This window comes from Camellia sinensis, chromosome 2, assembly GCF_055761805.1.
Source record: "Camellia sinensis isolate YWXY chromosome 2, ASM5576180v1, whole genome shotgun sequence".
NCBI classification, from domain to species: domain Eukaryota; kingdom Viridiplantae; phylum Streptophyta; class Magnoliopsida; order Ericales; family Theaceae; genus Camellia; species Camellia sinensis.
This window is the reverse complement of record NC_138962.1, coordinates 176229031-176247133: the sequence shown is the minus strand read 5'-3', so window position 1 is coordinate 176247133 and position 18103 is coordinate 176229031. Positions and strand designations below refer to the sequence as shown.

General features: G+C 38.8%; 2 protein-coding genes across 2 annotated transcripts; one reads left to right on the top strand and one right to left on the bottom strand.

The window, feature by feature from the left end:
* The first annotated feature begins 1253 nt into the window (after positions 1-1253).
* Positions 1254-3020, top strand: LOC114279136 (fasciclin-like arabinogalactan protein 21). Its single transcript, XM_028221335.2, has one exon. The coding sequence runs from the start codon at positions 1363-1365 to the stop codon at positions 2917-2919; it is 1557 nt and encodes a 518-aa protein (XP_028077136.2). The 5' UTR covers positions 1254-1362; the 3' UTR covers positions 2920-3020.
* Positions 3021-7357: 4337 nt separating this feature from the next.
* Positions 7358-17703, bottom strand: LOC114279155 (AUGMIN subunit 7). The gene is made up of 9 exons (XM_028221351.2): positions 17325-17703; positions 17147-17232; positions 15715-15776; positions 12060-12151; positions 11727-11852; positions 11184-11274; positions 10710-10817; positions 10135-10233; positions 7358-7762 (listed from the first exon to the last, which is right to left on the bottom strand). Exons 1-9 carry the CDS (start codon positions 17456-17458, stop codon positions 7565-7567), a joined length of 996 nt encoding a protein of 331 aa, XP_028077152.2. The 5' UTR covers positions 17459-17703; the 3' UTR covers positions 7358-7564.
* Positions 17704-18103: the final 400 nt, after the last annotated feature.

Below are 18103 nucleotides of genomic sequence, written 5' to 3'. Positions count from 1 at the left end.
TTTTATTTTCTTCTTCACTAGTTCAAATTGCAACAATTTATGAGAAATAAGTCTCATAAAGACCACCACTGCTTTTTTTCCTATCATTCTGACACCATTATTGAAAAAAATTTAAAACATAGTCGGTCGGCCATAAAACCATTCGGCCAGCCAAAAAAATCAACGGCCAGCCAAAAAAAACATAGGCCGACCAACTTTTTTTCTAGCAATTTAACAAAAAGAAATTTAGAACCTAGTATTTCTATAACACATATGAGTAAATCCTAAAAATACTAACTGGAATGAAAAAAAATCAAACAAGAAAATTTTCTATTATACAAACCCACTTCCTCTTCTTCTTCTTCTTCTTCTTCAAATTGTAAAAAGCATATATATATATATATATATATATAATTATTAACATATAGAGAGAGGGGGAAACAAAGCATATATATAATAATGTAGAGAAACATTTTAATCATGGCAAGTTTCTCCTACATCCATCGCTAGACAGAGCTTCAATACAAGAAACAAAGGAAAAACAAAAAGTTGGAGCTTCTCCTTCTTTCATCGCCAGCCGGAGTACATGTGTTTTGGTCGAGGTGGGCAGAGAGAGAAAGAGAGGAGAAACAGAAAGCAAGGAATGAGAATGAGATAAAGGGGTAGGGAGGAATAGAGGACTTGGTGGGATAGAGTCGACCGTTGATGGGTAAAAGAGGAGGGGGTTGCTACTAGTGACGATGGTGGTAGGTTTGACAGTTTCTAGATATAGAAAGTAAAAGGATGCCAAAGAGGGATGCCTAATTTGGATCAAGAGGAGAGAGAGATTGGAGGGCTTAAGAGAGAAAATGGAGCTGAGGCCTCGTTTGGGAACCAGCCCATTTAGCCAAAAAGCCAACAACCCACACAAAAAAATCAAAAATTCTCTTTTCTCTCTATTTTTTTCACATCTTTTCGTAAAAAGTCAAAAAGTCATCCCAAACATATTAATTTTTTTTAACTTATATTTTAACCAAATAATAAAAAAATTACTAAATTAATATATTCCCAAACGGGACCCGAGTCTATTCTCATGTGAGACTTTCCTCGTCAATGGTGGTGCTGGTGCTATTGAGGGACAAAGCATTTTTATATGGGCTCTATCAATCCTGACCTTTAATTCAAAAAGGGTTAAAGAAAACTGTCCTTCCCGCCAAAAGATCTCTCCGTAACCGTCTCATCAACAACCCACACCACAACTACTATTTTAACTGCAAAACCCTGACACCCACCATTCCCACTCCTCTCAGCATTCTCAATCTCTCTCTCTCAACACAACAATACACAAAGTTCTTGCTCTCCAAGAACAAGAAAAACAATCCTCAGAAAATTCACCAAAACAAAATGGCATTCTTCAAGCTCAAGCTCAAGCTCAAGTTCTTCACCCTATTCTGCCTCCTCTCCTTGGCTTCTTCCACCACCACCACTCCTCCACCCTCCACCGCCCTCACGGCCTCCCAAGTCCTCAAAACCCGCGGCTACCACCTCTTCGGATCCCTTATCGCCTCTGCCGCCGCCAGTACCGACTCTTGGAATGGTACCGGCACCGTCTTCGCCCCACCTGACTTCGCATTCTCCTCCACCACCGCCAAATTTAACAACTATGGCCGCTCTCCGCCTCCCCGCCCCTCCATCTCCCTCCTCCTCTCCCACACCCTCAAACAACCCCTCACCTGGAACAACCTCACCGCCTTCGCCGACGCCCACGAACTCCGTACCTGGAAAACCAATCGCTGCCTCTTCGTCTCCAAGGGCTTCAACGGCGATCTCGCCCTCGCCGGATCCAAGAAACCAATCTCCGCCGTCCAAATCCGCCAGCCTGATCTCTACCTGAATGATCGTCTCACCATCCACGGCGTGGACGGCGTACTGGACCCTAACTCTGTGTCCAAGTGCATGTTTCCTGATCAAACGCTTCTGATCAAACCTGGAGGAGTCGATCCATCTCCATCTCAATCTCAATCGCCTCTTGATCATGCGGTTAAGGCTTTGAGCAAGAGAGGATTCAGTATGGTCGCGACCGCAATGGCCGTGAAACGGTCCGAGTTGATCAATCTGGACGCCATAACCGTATTCGCTCCATCAGATTCGAGTTTGCTCTCCGAATCTAATGGATTCCGATTCGATTTCCTTCGCCACGTTGTGCCGGGACGATTTCTATTCAACGACATTGCGAGACTCTTGGCAGGAACAACCATGGAGACACTATCTCCTCACAAGACGGTGGTTATTGGATCCGCGAACGGCGTCGTCACTGTCAACGGCGTTGCGATTCACAGTTCGGAGGTTTACGCCAATCGGTGGATCGTTGTGCTCTCTGTTTCGCATACCATGGATGAACTCAAAGATTCTTCAGCCAAGGGTCCGATTTCGAATCGCCTCGCCAGAACTCTAGCTTTCTCGCCGAGTTACTTCACCGACTCTGAAGTCAATAGCCATTCCGATCATGGAGTTCCGTCTCCGGCGCCAATGACGGAGGACTGGCGGTACTCGCCGGAGATTTCTCCGGCGACGACGACGATCGGTGTCTCCCATGCGGTGGTTGAAGGAGGAGCGGTGGTTGAAGGAGGAGAAGAACTCTTCTGTCCGGTAACCGTACGGAGAATGAGAGTGAGGAGTCCTTACGTGGATCAATCTCAGCTGTTGAACTACAGTCCATATGGTCAACTTTCTGAGGAGTTGGTTCAATCTGGACCGTCGCATCAATCTAACGAGATTTCTGAAGAAGCTGGGGTTGAGTCTGGACCGTCTGATGAGGAAGAGAATGAGAGACGTGAATTGATGAGTAGTTCAATCCAGTCCAGTGGTTCTTCTGAGGTAAATAAGAGTGGGAAGAAATCTGGTGTGCCCAGTGTGATTGATCATTATTCAATTGCTGATGATCTGTTCTACTACATTTAATTTTACACCCACAGAATGTAGAACATAGTATGTTGTCAAATGTATGGGAAAAAAATTGTAAAAAAGAAATTTTAAAAATACAAATAATATTTTGTTTGGAAGGTTGTGTACTTGTATTCCACAATTTAATTGAATACTAATTTGCCTGCATGACTTTTTAAATGTTTTTATCTGAGTTGACAATTTGTTTTCCCTTTTTAGAGTTTCTTTTTTTTTTTTTTTCTTCTTTTTTTTTTTTTGGTATGAAATCAAAAAGGAAAAAGAACAGAGTAATTACCAAACTAAAAAGAATGATAATTTAATTTAGATTATTAAAGGCAAAGTGAAAAGAGATTACCACAATAAAATAAGGCTAGGTTTGACATAATCTAAAAAAGTTAAAAAGTCATTATCTTATTTAAGTCATATCATTTTATTTAATTTATATTACCTCTCTACTATATCACATCAAACCCAACTTATATTTCATAAAAAATCAAAAAATATACTTTTTTAAATCATCTCAAACAACCCCTTTCACTCTCCTCGCATCAACTTATTTTGAGGTTATAATAATGTGTTTCTAGATAATGGCTCAAAGTAGTTTATAATACGCTAAAAATTGATAACATGAACAATAATGATAGATCTTTTAAAACTCTAGAGTTTTAATTGAGTTCTAATGAGTTGAAAGTCAAAAAAAAAAAAAAAAAAAAAAAACATCATGGAATAAGTTTCACATACATATTAAAGCTATTAGACCTCACAAATTAGAGCTGCAAAACATTTTTTTAATATGAATATATAAGCTAAAAACACATCATCTCGTAGTTAATTTTGTCTAATAAGTTGTAAGTTATAACAATAGCTATACCAAACACTACCGTATAGAATTTCGATAAATGATTTTCATTCTCCCTCGCCCATTTTTACCACCCACACGGAACCTTAAAACGCAACCAAGGATACTCCTACACAACATAAGATGCGTTTGGAACAAGAATTTCAGGAGTGCTTTGTGAAAAGTAAAAAAAGTAAGATCACAATGAATGAAATGGAACATTTTTTTTTTCTTTTCTTTTTTTTTTCACTTTCCCCTTCCCATTTGTTCACTCCTCAATGTTATGTTTGGTTGGGAGATTTGGAAAATGATTTGGAAAAGAAAAAAGAAAAAGTGTGTGAAACTATGTAAAATATAGATATGTTTTATTCACATTTCACCTACCTTTTCCATTTCCCTTTCCAAATCCCTCTCTGTTAAAAATCATGTATTATTGATTGATATTGATGTATTACAAGATTTATTGATTTTGTGTTATGTATTACAACTCCTATATATAGAAGAGAAGGTGGTAGTAGGTGTAGTGTAGTGGAGGTGGTAGGTGAAGTGGGTGCTAGTGGAGATGGTAGGTGGAGGAGCAAATTGGTAAATTCTAACAGCCCCCCGCAAACTCAAGGAGGATAGAAACTAACCAACTTGAGTTTGGAGAGAGGAACAAAACAAGAAAATACATAAAAATAAAAAAAGATAGGAGACACTGTATGGTCGTGTCAGACCGTTGGTGAAGACACTGTATGGTGGTGTCATAACGTGGTAGAGGACACTGTATGGGGGTGTCATAACGGTGTAGAGGACAGTTTATGGGGTCATGTCGGACCGTTGTAGAAGACAGTTTATGGGGTCATGTCGGACCGTTGTAGAAGACAGTTTATGGGGTCATGTCGGACCGTTGTAGAAGACAGTTTATGAGGTCATGTCGGACCATTGTAGCAGACAATGCTGTGACAGTTGTTGGGACAGTTTACGGAGTCTTGCTGGACCCTTGTAGAAGCTAACCGGAATCAATGTCGGGACAGTTTACAGAGTCTTGTCGGACCCTTGTAGAAACTAACCGGAATCTATGTCGGGACAGTTTACAGAGTCTTGTCGGACCCATAAAGGAGCTAACCGGAATCAATGTCGGGACAGTTTACAGAGTCTTGTCGGACCCATAAAAAATCGCATCCTCAAAAGGTGCGCTCAATTTTTCAAAAAGCGTGCCATCAAAAGGCGTGCCCAATCCATAAAAAGGCGTGCCATCAAAAGGCGTGCCCAATTCATCAAAAGGTGTGCCGGACATGATGGCGAGGCACGTGGGCGCCTTGGCTTGCGTGCCCGTTTGTCGGCTGGTGGCAAGAGGCGCGCGATGCGCGTGGCTGCCTTGGCTATTTAACCAAGGTTGAGGCTGAGGCGGAGGCAGAGAAAAGCTGCGAAAACCCTCTGAAAAAAAAACTTCGTTGTGCTGAGAGAGAGAGTCTGAAACACTCTGAGAGAGAGAGTCTGTAACACTCTGTTGCCTAGAAAATGGCTTCATCGTCTTCCCGCGGGCTGCTCACCCTCTTTCCCGACCTCAACGAGTCAACAAGAGAGACAACTGGTGCGGTGGCACTGGAACCTCAACCAAGCGCCCCGGAGTTTACTCTGTTGAACTTTCCGATGCGGTCTGTGGAGCAAAGAATGGCAGTGCAGTCGGATGTGGAGGCCAACCAGTATACTTTAAAGACATGTGTGGAAAGCATGACGGCGGTCACAAATTTGTCGAACCGGCTGCAGAGTAGGACAAATGAGGTGCAGCATTTAAATTCTCAGCTGGCTCTGCTCCAACGCATGTATAAGGATGCGCGAGCAGAGATCGGTGTGCTGAAAGCAGAAAATAAGGAGCTGAAGCGGAAGGCCACCGTGATGTTCCGATTCGGAGGTCCACCATATGCGGCAGTGGAGGAGCAGGGAGTAGTGATCGTGCCCGGTGGACAAGGAAACACGGAGGCAACACCGTCAAGGGCCGTCCAGGACGGAGGCAAGAAGAAGAGACCTGCAGCAGAGTAGAGAAGAAAAATCCCGCTGTGGGTGTGGGTTGTTTGTGTTTTTTTTTTTTTTTTTTTTTTTTTTTTTTTTTTTTTTAATGTAAAATGGTGATCGGGGTGAGCCCCGAGATGAATAAAATGAGGTGTGTTTTTGGGTTTGTTTTGTTTGTTTGTTTTGTTTGTTTTTTTTTTTTTTTTTTTTTTTTTTTGTTGAAAATAATAATAATAATAATAAGATGAATATGGGTATCATGGAGTGGGGATATGACATTAACATAGTTGAAAATATTAAAATAATAAAAGAGATGTATAATAAAAGAATATACAAGTGGATGAGGGGAGATGATTATGTTTGAAAAAAGAAGAGATAAAAAAAATAATAATAATAATAAAAAAAAAAAAAAAGAAAGAAATAAAGAAATCACATAGTGTTGTGGTAGTGCGTATGGATTTGTGTTTAAAGTGGAATATCTTGGGGCATAGATAAAGTAAAGAAAGTTTGAGTGGGGGACAAAAAAAAACGGCTAAGGTGTGGGTTGGATAGAGAGAGATTGGATAGTGTTGCCAACGTTGAACTCTCGAGTCTTCTATCTGCCCTCGGAGAGAAAAGTTTCGTTGGAATTCCTGAGAAGAGTACAGGAACGATCAATGAACAACTTACTGCTATTGCACCAGTTCTAGAACAGCTATCCCTGAAGAAGCTGGATGAGTTTCAGTCTCGGCTCCAAGGTGGCCCGGTCGTGGATTTGGAGCGGTGGTGGCTCGGCAGTGATCAGTCACGGCTGGAAGCAGTGGCGAGGCTTCCGGGGACAGACATGAGGTGCGCAGACCGTGTTTTGAACCATCATTGTTGCAGACGAGTGAAGGTAAGTGTAGAGAATTTTAGCGGACTAGGTTGAGGTCCGGCGGACGGCGAAGGTGAGGTTGCCGCCCGCCGGGAAGCAAAAATACTAGGTTCTAAACCTGCTCTGATACCATGTTAAAAATCATGTATTATTGATTGATATTGATGTATTACAAGATTTATTGATTTTGTGTTATGTATTACAACTCCTATATATAGAAGAGAAGGTGGTAGTAGGTGTAGTGTAGTGGAGGTGGTAGGTGAAGTGGGTGCTAGTGGAGATGGTAGGTGGAGGAGCAAATTGGTAAATTCTAACATTCTCCAAATCCCCCAACCAAACACAGCACAAATCTCCTACAAATACTTGATCCAAACATAGTGAGCGAAACAATCGCAAAACCACCCATGGATGAACAACCTGCCATGACCACCCTATTATTCAAATCCAACTGTGCAAACAAAATCCCCAATGTCACTTCACAGCAGATATTAAATGAATAGAAATTTAAAAAGAAATTGTAGGATGAACAGATTTTATATACCAGCCACCATAATGATTTATTCATGTCTCTGTTGGTGTTAAATGTTAATTCACTGCACATACAGGCTCGAATCTCCACTTTTTTCTCTTCTTTTTTTCCCGTCCTGAAGACAACAAGGCTTGAATACCCACCAAGCATGCCAGCATGCTTTATCACCAATCCATATAGCAATCTGATATCTTTAACTCAAGTAGATTCATGAAAAATTAAGCAGTTCCTTACAAGACAATTAGTTCTTCAACCCAGAGATAAGATGGTATTGCTAGAATTCGAATAGATTCAACACAATTTTTTGAAATTACAGAGCAAAAAAATGGTCATATTTCAGTGTTCAATCCAAACATCCAAAGAAATTGCAGACATTGAGGTTTCCATTATGTCACAAAATGATAGAAATGTTCTTAGGTAATTCCCCTCTGCGTGTATGATATATCAATCAGACATTCACCTCCTCACCTTGCACTCGAGCAATGGATGCCGATAGAATCCCAAGATCACAATTCAGTAAGGTTAATGCAGACTCACACTCGGAGATTATTCGTGTGACAGAAGAGGGCTCACCAGCAATTGTTTCAGATGACCAAACAGCCACTGCTGCATGCGAGTCTCGAAGATTCCTCAAGTTCCCTAGAAACTGTTACAAATGAATAATCAAACCTCTTTATCAACTTCTTGTCATGCTAATCCCCTCAGAAATACTAATAATAATGAAGGCAAGACATGAACGCAAAATGACAAGATAAGAAACAACAACAAAACAATACTAAGGCTATGTTTGGATCATGGATTTCATGTAGGGACTTGTTAATAGAAAGGAAAAATTGAGGGAATTGTGAATGAAATATAAACAAATGTTTTTGTCCATTTTCTCACCTTTTCCTTTCTCTTTGCAAATTTCAACCCAAATCAATTATCCAAACATAGACTAAAGGTGTTGACATACAAATGTTCTTGATGATTTCAAGTTATGTGTTGAATAGATTTACAATCGTGTGTAATCAAATTTTCTTATGTATAGCAAAACGTCTGCGCTGGAAGACAAACGGAGAAGCTGGATCATCGCTTTTTTTTTTTCCCCAAGAATTTGGTCATTCTCGATACTAGTCCAAGGTTTCCTTTGGGAGTTCCAAAGTTCTGAGATAGGCATCCTCTTAGCCATTTTTTTTAATTTTTGGAAGGGACTTTATGCTGTGTTTGGATTATTGATTTGGATAGGGATTTGAAAGGGAAAGAAAAAGATGAATCTCCCTTAACAAATCTCTACCCAAATCAATGGCCCAAACATGGCCTTAGGGATTTAAGTGGAATGAAGACATGGTTGCAGCAAGATAAAAAGTTAACTCACGTGGGATATAAAGATCATATGCTCAAAGTTCAGACATAAAATTTTGAACGCATTTAGGAACATCGTCGTATTAATACAGTTTTGGGGATAACACATTTGGTTAAAAGCACGAGCATGGTTAAGACAGGCAGTAGGTGTGTCATTATCAGCTTGAAAAATTAAGCAGCTGCACAAAAAAGCTTGAGATAGGTTTAGGCTCCGTAGGCAGTCAGAGAGAAAGGGAGGGAGAAGAGAGATTCCACATGAGGAAGCTGAAGAGGCTTAGCTCTGATAAAATTCTAAGGCACTAGATAGCTTATCAAACCAAGCCCAATGACATAACAAATTTGATCAAGCTTTGCCATTTATCACATAAGCTGATCACAACTCACAAGTGACCCTCCAAAACAAGCGATTATAATTCACAACCCAAGTTCAAGCAATTTGGCTTGTCTTACAGCCCTACCCAGGGATAGTCATGTGCGCTATAAACTAGGGTTGAGCGGGAAAATTGGGATCTCTTTCTAGTCAAAATCAGTATGGCATGTAACCGTGGAGAAGTTTGCAAGGAGGCTAACTAGATGGAGGATACTATGTTTAATTTTTTTGTCATTTAGTTTCATAACAGAAAACCTATATCGGTTGAAACCCTTCTTGTTGGTGGTTCGGGGAGTAAAATTCCTATATCATCTAATCACTAAAATGAGATCTGTTCTTCCGATGATTTAGGTGGACAAGTTACTAATAGATGTGTCTCTAGCATGGTCTTGTAGAGAAGATAGCAGTGAACATCTGAGGACGAGTGGAACTGTAAGAGAGGTAATCAATGGACTTTGGGTCATTGAGGAAAAGTAGTAGAGCATCAACAGGTTGGCAGAATCCAGCTTAAAGATCTTCTTTTAACGTGTATCATGGTTTGAAGGTTTCATTGTTACTAAGCAAAAGAAGGCATTGATTCGAGAAATCTACACCAGCATCCCTGAGACGGAAGAGATGGGGAGCGTAATTTCATAGAATAAAAACTGGGGACACTTCAGAAATAATGGTTAAGAAAAAGAAAAGAACATGTAAGAAATGGTAAATTCAATACCAAACACAAATAATGTTAACTACTACTAGAAAGTTAAGGAAACAAGCCTTAAAAACAACATTCCAACCACACGAAACAAGGATGAAGCAGCAGGAACTAATCAAAGCTATTGAATTTTGAGTCGTATGTGTACCACAACAGCCAATCAGTACAAATTCCAGCCACTAAAAAGTAAAAAAAAAGAAAAATATGTTTTTCAATTTTGTACAACATACATATATTGACAATTCAAGTTCAAGGTAAAGCACAAGTAGAAGAGTTCAAAAACTAAAAAACTGAAATAGAGAGAAATAAATAAGGTAGACCAAAGTGAAACTTAGTTAAAGAGACAGAAAATGAAGAGTGTATCAGTTGGACATCCATAATTATTTATTAGTATATTGGCATTTTTGCCATCACCTTGGTCAGGCATTTAGGCTACATAAGTCCAGAGTACACACATGAAAGAGTTGAAAATGTCAATATATACTTGAAAATATTTCAAACCAGAGACCTCTAGTCTTCCAAGGAGCTCAAACAGAATTTTTCTGTTAAGACTGAAACACTGCCTAGCAGGCCAAAAACAGTGCATGTAAGAATTTAGCAGAGGTACCTTCAAAAGCATCTTGTATGCCTCCAACAAGCGATTAGCAGCTGGCCCAAACCCATGAAGCTGTGGTACCTCCATCATGTGTGTCCAGGGGCGAATTTCCTACCAAAAAAAAAAAAAAAAATCCTGAAAATAAGATAGCTGTAAACACACACACACAAGCACAAACTCGCATGCCTGCACAAAAGAATGCCAGCACCCCAACGTTCTCTGCCATCCACCATGTGAGCATGCTCACGCACGCACACAAACACATAACACTCCATTAAAGGTTCTTGAGAATCAAGTTCATTGTAAAATCAATATAAACTGGGAATTTTGATTAGATAATTTGAGTCAGGAACTTCCATAAAAGTTTGAGCTGGAAGCCCCTTGTAAAACTTCTGAGGCACGCAATGCATCTTAATGCTTACCAATGTGCATCAGCTTGCAATTTCATCAATACAAGAGCGTATTTAGGATGCCAATCATAGCAATGAAAATAGCAGAATCCTTCGGCTGATGGGACTTTGGGTGCAGAGACAAGTGAGTCAACAAAGTTTCTAAACAATCAAATGAAGGCAACAAGAAGTCCCCACCTTGGTGTAAATCATATTGAACGATCTTGCAGTTTCTAAGAAAGATTCCAGATGTGTACGTAGTTTTGCTTCCACCTCCACATAGTCCTCATCTGGGTTATAAGCATGCTACATTTCGAAAAACACAACAATAAAGGACAATTACATAATTAGGACTGCCTGCATCCCCTTGATGGTCTTTTAATACAATTGCATTACGTATCCAAAATAAACACCCCCCACACAGATAGAAGAAGAACAAGAGAATTCAACAAATAAACAAACTGATTACAACAATTAGGCATCTCAAAAAGGATAATTTAAACAGTATTTTGTGGTTGCACGGGTTCGAGTCAAATGCAAAAAGGGTCAGTTTAGAATATGAAATAAGGTAAAACTGATCAAAATGCAAACTAGCTCTGGTAAAAGATGAACAGAAATCGAGTAGATGATTATGAACGCAGGCAGATTGCAGCTTGAGGATTTAGTATAAACCTTAGATGCCAAATCATCAACCATCTCTTGGAGACTCAAGAGCCTATTTGATTGATCTGCAAGCTGTTTTTCCAAATCATAAATATCTGGCCTGCAAATAAACTTCAATTAAGGTAACAAGATGGTTACAACATCTGGTGAAAAACAGTGTTAGCAATTATGTGAGGTTTTATGTCAGGAGTCGGGAAAAATTCTACTCTAGCAACACCAACAAAAAATTTGCATCTCACACTCCTTGTCAGAAGGTGAGAGTGAAAGGGAAAACCTATCCTATGTCTATCAATCACAAATGATGACCCAAGAGTGGATTACAAACCAACCAGGCATTCTCAACAAGCCTTAGTCCCAATTACATGGAGTCAGCTACATGGATTTGTTTTCTCAAATCATACAACCAACAAATTCAAAGGATGTTCAAGAAGAGGGGGATGATTATGCTGAAAATGAAGGCATTGATTTATCAGGACAAATTGACAAAGGATGTTGGGCGCACCTTCAACACAAGGCCATGATGAAAATAAAGCTAGGAAAAAGAATTCTTACAATGGATATACAGATTGAATCTGCACATCTGCAGGGAACAGCTTGCACTCTTCAGAGAAAATTTGAGCTTGTTTTTCAGCAATAGCATCTATTAGTTGTATGTCCTTTGCCATCTGCTCATCAACACTATCGAAGAAGAACAAAGATTTCAGGTAAAACGTACATACTGGGAAACCAAAGGAAAAACTGAAAATTCAATCTAAGGATGTCAAGGAAAGAAGGATTAATAAATTCAATTAATGACAGACCCCTTCGGGCGCATTGTAGTGAATTATCTCCTTTATCTCATACACACATGAAAAAAAAATATATATATATATATATGATCTCAACCTCCATTCTGAGTTATCGGCATAAATGCTTGCCTCCACAAGATCTACAATAAGACGAAGCATTTCAGTACGATCTTCATAGCTTCCTCGTCCCTGCAACAGAAAGGCATAGCATTTGCCATGGCTTCAGGAAAAGTGTCCTAATCTCCACATACCCAAAAGTTTTGCTAGCTCAATAGATGAGTATAATATACTGTCAATAAAATGTCACAGCGTTAGCACAAGAGAACAAATGAACCAAGTTGTCATAAACAACTCAATCTGGTATTAGGCTTTTTCAGCCACATTTATGTCCCTATTGAACTGAGCCCAATCGTTATTTGAAAGCTCACTTAGTAATAACCCAAGTCTGAACAGTCCCAATCTTAACTTTTGTAGGCTTGTTAACTCAAGCTTATAATGTTTGCTATGCAATTCTCGCTACTTTCATGACTTGGTATAATTATAAATCTCCCAAATTGTTGACCTTGCATAGTTGTATATATAGTAAAAAAGGTAACACTATCTAATAATACCTATCCTATTATATTAAGGGCAAGTTTGGGAAGATGCAAAAAAGCCAAAAAGCCAAAAAGTTACTCAAAAAGCTAAAAAGTTAATACTATTCACCAAAAGTCAATAATTACGGCTGCACAACTCCCAATTCAAATTTTTCCCTACAAATCAATTTTTACAATTTTTTATTACACATTTTTCAATAAAAAGTCAAAAAGTTAACCCAAACATCCATATTTTCAACCTCAATTTTTTAGTCCAAAAAGACAAAAAGTGCACTTTTTTAGTCTTCCCAAACTTGGCCTAAATGAGTAGCCTACTTCACCTACCAACAAATTATAATACAAAAATAGGTTTGATCCAACTTCTTTAAATTACTGCCGCTTGGAAATGTGATACAATATGATATTCAATGACAATATAACAAGAGAAATACAATACGATGTGGAACAGTTGGATATCACTTGTCGCCCTCTGGTCAATACTCGATGTCAAGTAAACACTAGCCCATGCTTCTAATGCCATTGTTCTTGTGTTATTTTTCATGTAAACTTCATTTGCGAGGACATGCCTCATTTGATAACAAATTCAGATGACAGGCTTTTTTTTTCTTTTTCTGGTATTTTATCTTTGGAGAATTCACCAATGAGAACAGGAAAGTATCCTAAATAATTTCAAATTGTATGTTGTTTGCTAGAAACCCTACCAAGTTCAAACATTTTACAGTTTTAGCCAAGCCATGCCAGAAAACAGTCATAATCATTCGCAAACAAACAACCAAATAAGAATGGGTACACTTGTCCATTACCATGGTTTTTGTGCTACTTTTCATGTAAACTTCATTTGCGAGGACATGCCTCATTTGATAACAAATTCAGATGATAGGTTTTTTTTTCTTTTTCTAGTATTTTATCTTTGGAGAATTCACCAATGAGGACAGAAAAGTATCCTACATAATTTCAAATTGTATGTTGTTTGCTAGAAACCCTACCAAGTTCAAACACTTTAAAGTTTTAGCCAAGCCATGCCAGAAAACACTCATAATCATCTAGGCACATTCACAAACAATCAACCAAATAAGAATGGGTACATGTGTCCATTACCATTATGTGGCAATATCACGATATCTCCATGTCATCTCCTACAGCCCAATTAGTGGCTCCTGAAGGCCTCATGGGGCAACACATGGATCAGCAATGATCTGCACATGCTCTTCTGGGATTGAAGCCTGAGAATTCAAAGTACAAGTGTTAAGGCACACCCATGACTCACTTGAGGCACCCCTTGGCTCTACCAAAGGAACCTCCACTTGAACAATCACCCATCGCCTCGGATCTCCTCCATGAAACTGTTCACCTACCTCCTCAGCTCCTAAGTGATCCACCACAAGGGATCTGCCTATCTCTCTCCATTCTAGCACAGATCGCCTTCAGCTCCAAGTGACCTTTCACCGACCTCACTCAGTCTGCAAGTGATCCATCATGTGTGATCTATAAAAAGTGAATCTCCAACTTACACTTGCTTTCAAAATAAGTCAATCTATGATAGGGGCAAAGCCTAGGATCTCTGTTTGGGATCACTAGAGGACCTGCAGCTTGGAGGTTGAAGTTGAGGGATTTCAAAGTTGATAAGCCTATCCCACTTAGATGACTCTACCTAACCATTCATGGGCCGAGAGGATTTTGACATAAAAACATGTGATATCTTAAAGACTGTATCATACCTAACTCTACATCATCATGATGAGGACTCAGCATGCCTACCTGCAACTATCCCATGATACATCCTCCGACATTTGTCATAGGACAGCGAGTAAGTGGGAAACCTCCAAATTGTCAAACTAAGGAGATGAGCCAGATGAGCTCTCCACCATGGTTTGATCTATTCACCAGCTTTGATCAAACAAGTCATCTACCTTGACCAAGATAACCTCTCTCCATTGGGAAACCTCTATGTTCTAAGGGTGCCTCGGTTTTCTCCTCTACCACCTCAGTTGATCTCCATCAATGAGTCCACTCCAACCACTCTTATTCACATTCAGCATGATCATCATGTGTTGCAATTGCAATTAGGACCACAATCACATATATTAATGCTATTACAACCTGAGACCAATGTTCTGAATACCATACCAGCAATAGTACTGCTTTTTACTATTGGTACGGTATGTACCAGTACAAGTATGTTTCCAAATACCATTTTGGGTTTATCACAATATGTTGTATATTTATAATTTCATGAGTATAATGAATAAAATATGAATTTTATCTTCCAAATAATATCTTTAGCATAATTACCATTGCGAAGACTAAATTTTGATATTGAAAACCAACATGCAGCTTTGTCATTAAAGATGAAACCCACCTTGCATTTTTTTTTTTTCTTAACAAATTTTACAAAATCAAGTTGGCATATTATATTGCATTGTTTATATCAACCTTTCACCATTTCAGTAGAAATAAAAAGTAGGCGTATATTTCCAAAGTGAAAACCTTCTGTCTCTTTCCATTATCTGGTTCAAGACTCAAAGCTCACATTACTTTTCTCCTCTGCCAACAGTTGGGAGATGAAGATAGAGAAGGGCCAATTGGACTCAAAGCTCACAGTGCTAGGGGGGGGAGATGGGGTTGCTCTGGTTGTCAGAGGTGGAGAGATTGAGCATCTAGACATGCCTTCACAGCAGGAAAAAACAGGATCCCAGTCTTCGAAATACCCAGCTTTCATATTTTTTTCATTTGTGACTGATACACAACCTGAATAGCCAGTATTGCCAGGAAAAAAAAAAAAAAAAAAAAAAAGAAAACCAAAAAAAGAGCAAAACTGCCGGGTATCCTCGAAATGGACCAAGATAAGCCAAAAAAATTTCCAAAATGGAACTGGTAGTTTAGTGCACTGATTTCTTTTAGGAATGAATTTTTTTTCTTTATAGAATTTTTGTAAGTTCTTTACTGACCCCAATAAAAAAAATTCGTGGAGCTTCCACCAACTATTACTTGTTATAAACAAAATAAAATAACACTAAATTATAACCAAAACTGTATGGTCAGTTCTACATAGCTTAGCATAAACAAGAAAAGATAGTTATCACACAAATGTATTTGGCAACAGAAGGTGATCAACATCAACATAGTGTCAAATATACAAGGAATAGAGCATCTCACTTGAATTGCTTCCATATCGATGGTCGTAGTGATACCCAAAAACTTTGCAATCTCCGCCAAATCTGCAACAAAAAGTAAATAAAATAAAATAAGTGATTTTTTGTAACAAACTCATAAATAGTTGTTAAAAAATTATTAAAACAACAATGGATCACGTGACCCCCCTCAGCTTTTTGATATTTATATTAGTACCCTATATAAAGATTAATTTTATTTACCCTTTAAGAAATTGTAATACTGCCTCGTCCTTAAATCATGTAAAAGTAAAACCATTTTGTTTTTTTAAAATTTTGAAAGTACACCATTCTATTCTTATGGCCACCCTTGTACACTTCTAACTAGGATGTCAATGGGTCAATTTTTACAACATTAATTATTTCTTTCTCATTCTGAGAGATTGTTCGGCTGGCTGTTTCTTCCATTGTGGAGCTCTTTATTGGGTCAATAGGGTTGGACTTATTGATTGTAGATTCAGTTGATTGTTTCTCCCCATTGTTAGGTTAACATAATTAGGTTGTTGATTGGGGATTTATGAGCCACATTGATGAAATTCCCGTGCTAATTGTCATATCGTATCCTATTGATTGATCAAAAAAAATTGAGTGTTTAAGTTTAATAATATCTCATTACTGCTTATTATGAAATAAATAAATAATTTCCAATGTTGTGACTGATATGCGCCTCTCTACATCTATGTTACACGGACTCTTCAAAATAAATCAAATACCCGTGTCAGACACCCAATACTCGGACAAGGGTATGGAATATGCGTCAGCAACATTTCAATTGACACTTCTTATGTAACTATATATATATAACACTATTATTATATATACATATTGTTGTAAAATTACTATAACTATCCTTTTGATATTGTAAGTTACATATAACATCACTTGATTGCAAATATAAAAATATGACATTTTTTTGCCGAGTCAATGGACCTTTAAATTTATAATTTGATGAGTCTGATCGCTAGATACATACCCGCACCCAACACCCATACCTGAGTCTGCTCTACATTAATACTCTGTTCGGTTGGGAGATTTAGAAAGGGATTTGAAAAGGAAAAGAAAAAAAGATAGGTAAAATATAAATAAAATATACCTTTATTTTACTTAATTTCACACGTCTTTTCCCTTTCGCTTTCCAAATCTCTTCCCAAATTCTTTAACCAAAGCTTTCCAAATCTCTTCCTAAATTCTCCAACCAAACACAGCGTAAATTCCTTGCTCCGCCACCAAAATCAGCAGATCATTCAACGACCCAATTGATCTTTCAAAGGAAAATATAGTCTTAAAGTAATTAACTCACATGAACAGCCTAAATTTCCAGGTTTAGAGAAATGCATTCTATGATTCTATATACCACATTACACATATACATACATATATATATAGAAATAAAAATTGAAATAGAAAGAGGCAATTACATTGGATCCGAGCGGTCTCTTCGTCGCGATCCATGGCGTCCCCTTGCAGATTTTGCTGAGAAAATGGAGACTTGTCGCCTAATAGCCTGCAAGCAATTCATGAGGTGATAAAAATGAAATTCAAAGAAAAGTATAGAGAGAGAGAGAGAGAGAGAGAGACAGAGAGGAGGGGGGATACTTGAAGAAGAGCCATTCGAGAAGAGCGTAACGTTCCATGCCGGCGAAGAGGAGGGACTGAGAAGGTACGTTGGCTCTAGGGTAATTCAACATCGCCAACTTCCTCTGTATCTCTTCCATTTGCTTTGCCGCCATTGGATTTCACTATTCTCTCTCTATATATACAAATCCAACTTCTCACAGATCGCTCAACTACAGCCGGTGAAGAGAAAGGGAGAAGCTAAAATTTCAAAATTTTTTTCCTCGGCCTTCCTCTAAACTCCCTTTGGATGGAGGTATAAATGTGGCCCGTCCGGCCCGACCGATCCACTTGGGTTCGGGTTCTGGCCAGCTCATGCTGGGTTTTGTAAGTTTCTGTCAAAATTCGGACCGGGTTAGCTTGTAGTTCAAAAAATTAGGCTCAAGTTGAAGGGTATTCAGGTCTTGGGTTGGTTAGGCCGATGGGCCTACACTCAGGTTTGTAAAGGGTTTGAACATTTTTTTGTATTTTTTTCACAAAAAATGACATTGGGCCTCGGATAAACCGGGTCAAATCGGACTTCAAAATGATGGCATGGGCCCAGGCCCAAGGTTCCGGACTGGGTTGAGCCCGAGCCTAATCAGTCCAAGCCCACCCCAGGTCGCCCACGGACTGCGGGCTATTTTTACATTCCTAGATGAAGGGGTTTGGCAAGAAATAGTGACAATTGGAAGTCTCTCCAATTTTTTTTATTTTTTATTTTTTAGCAGTCAAGATAGGAGGTTAGTAAAGTTAGGTTATAAAGGTCATTTTGAGAAGTT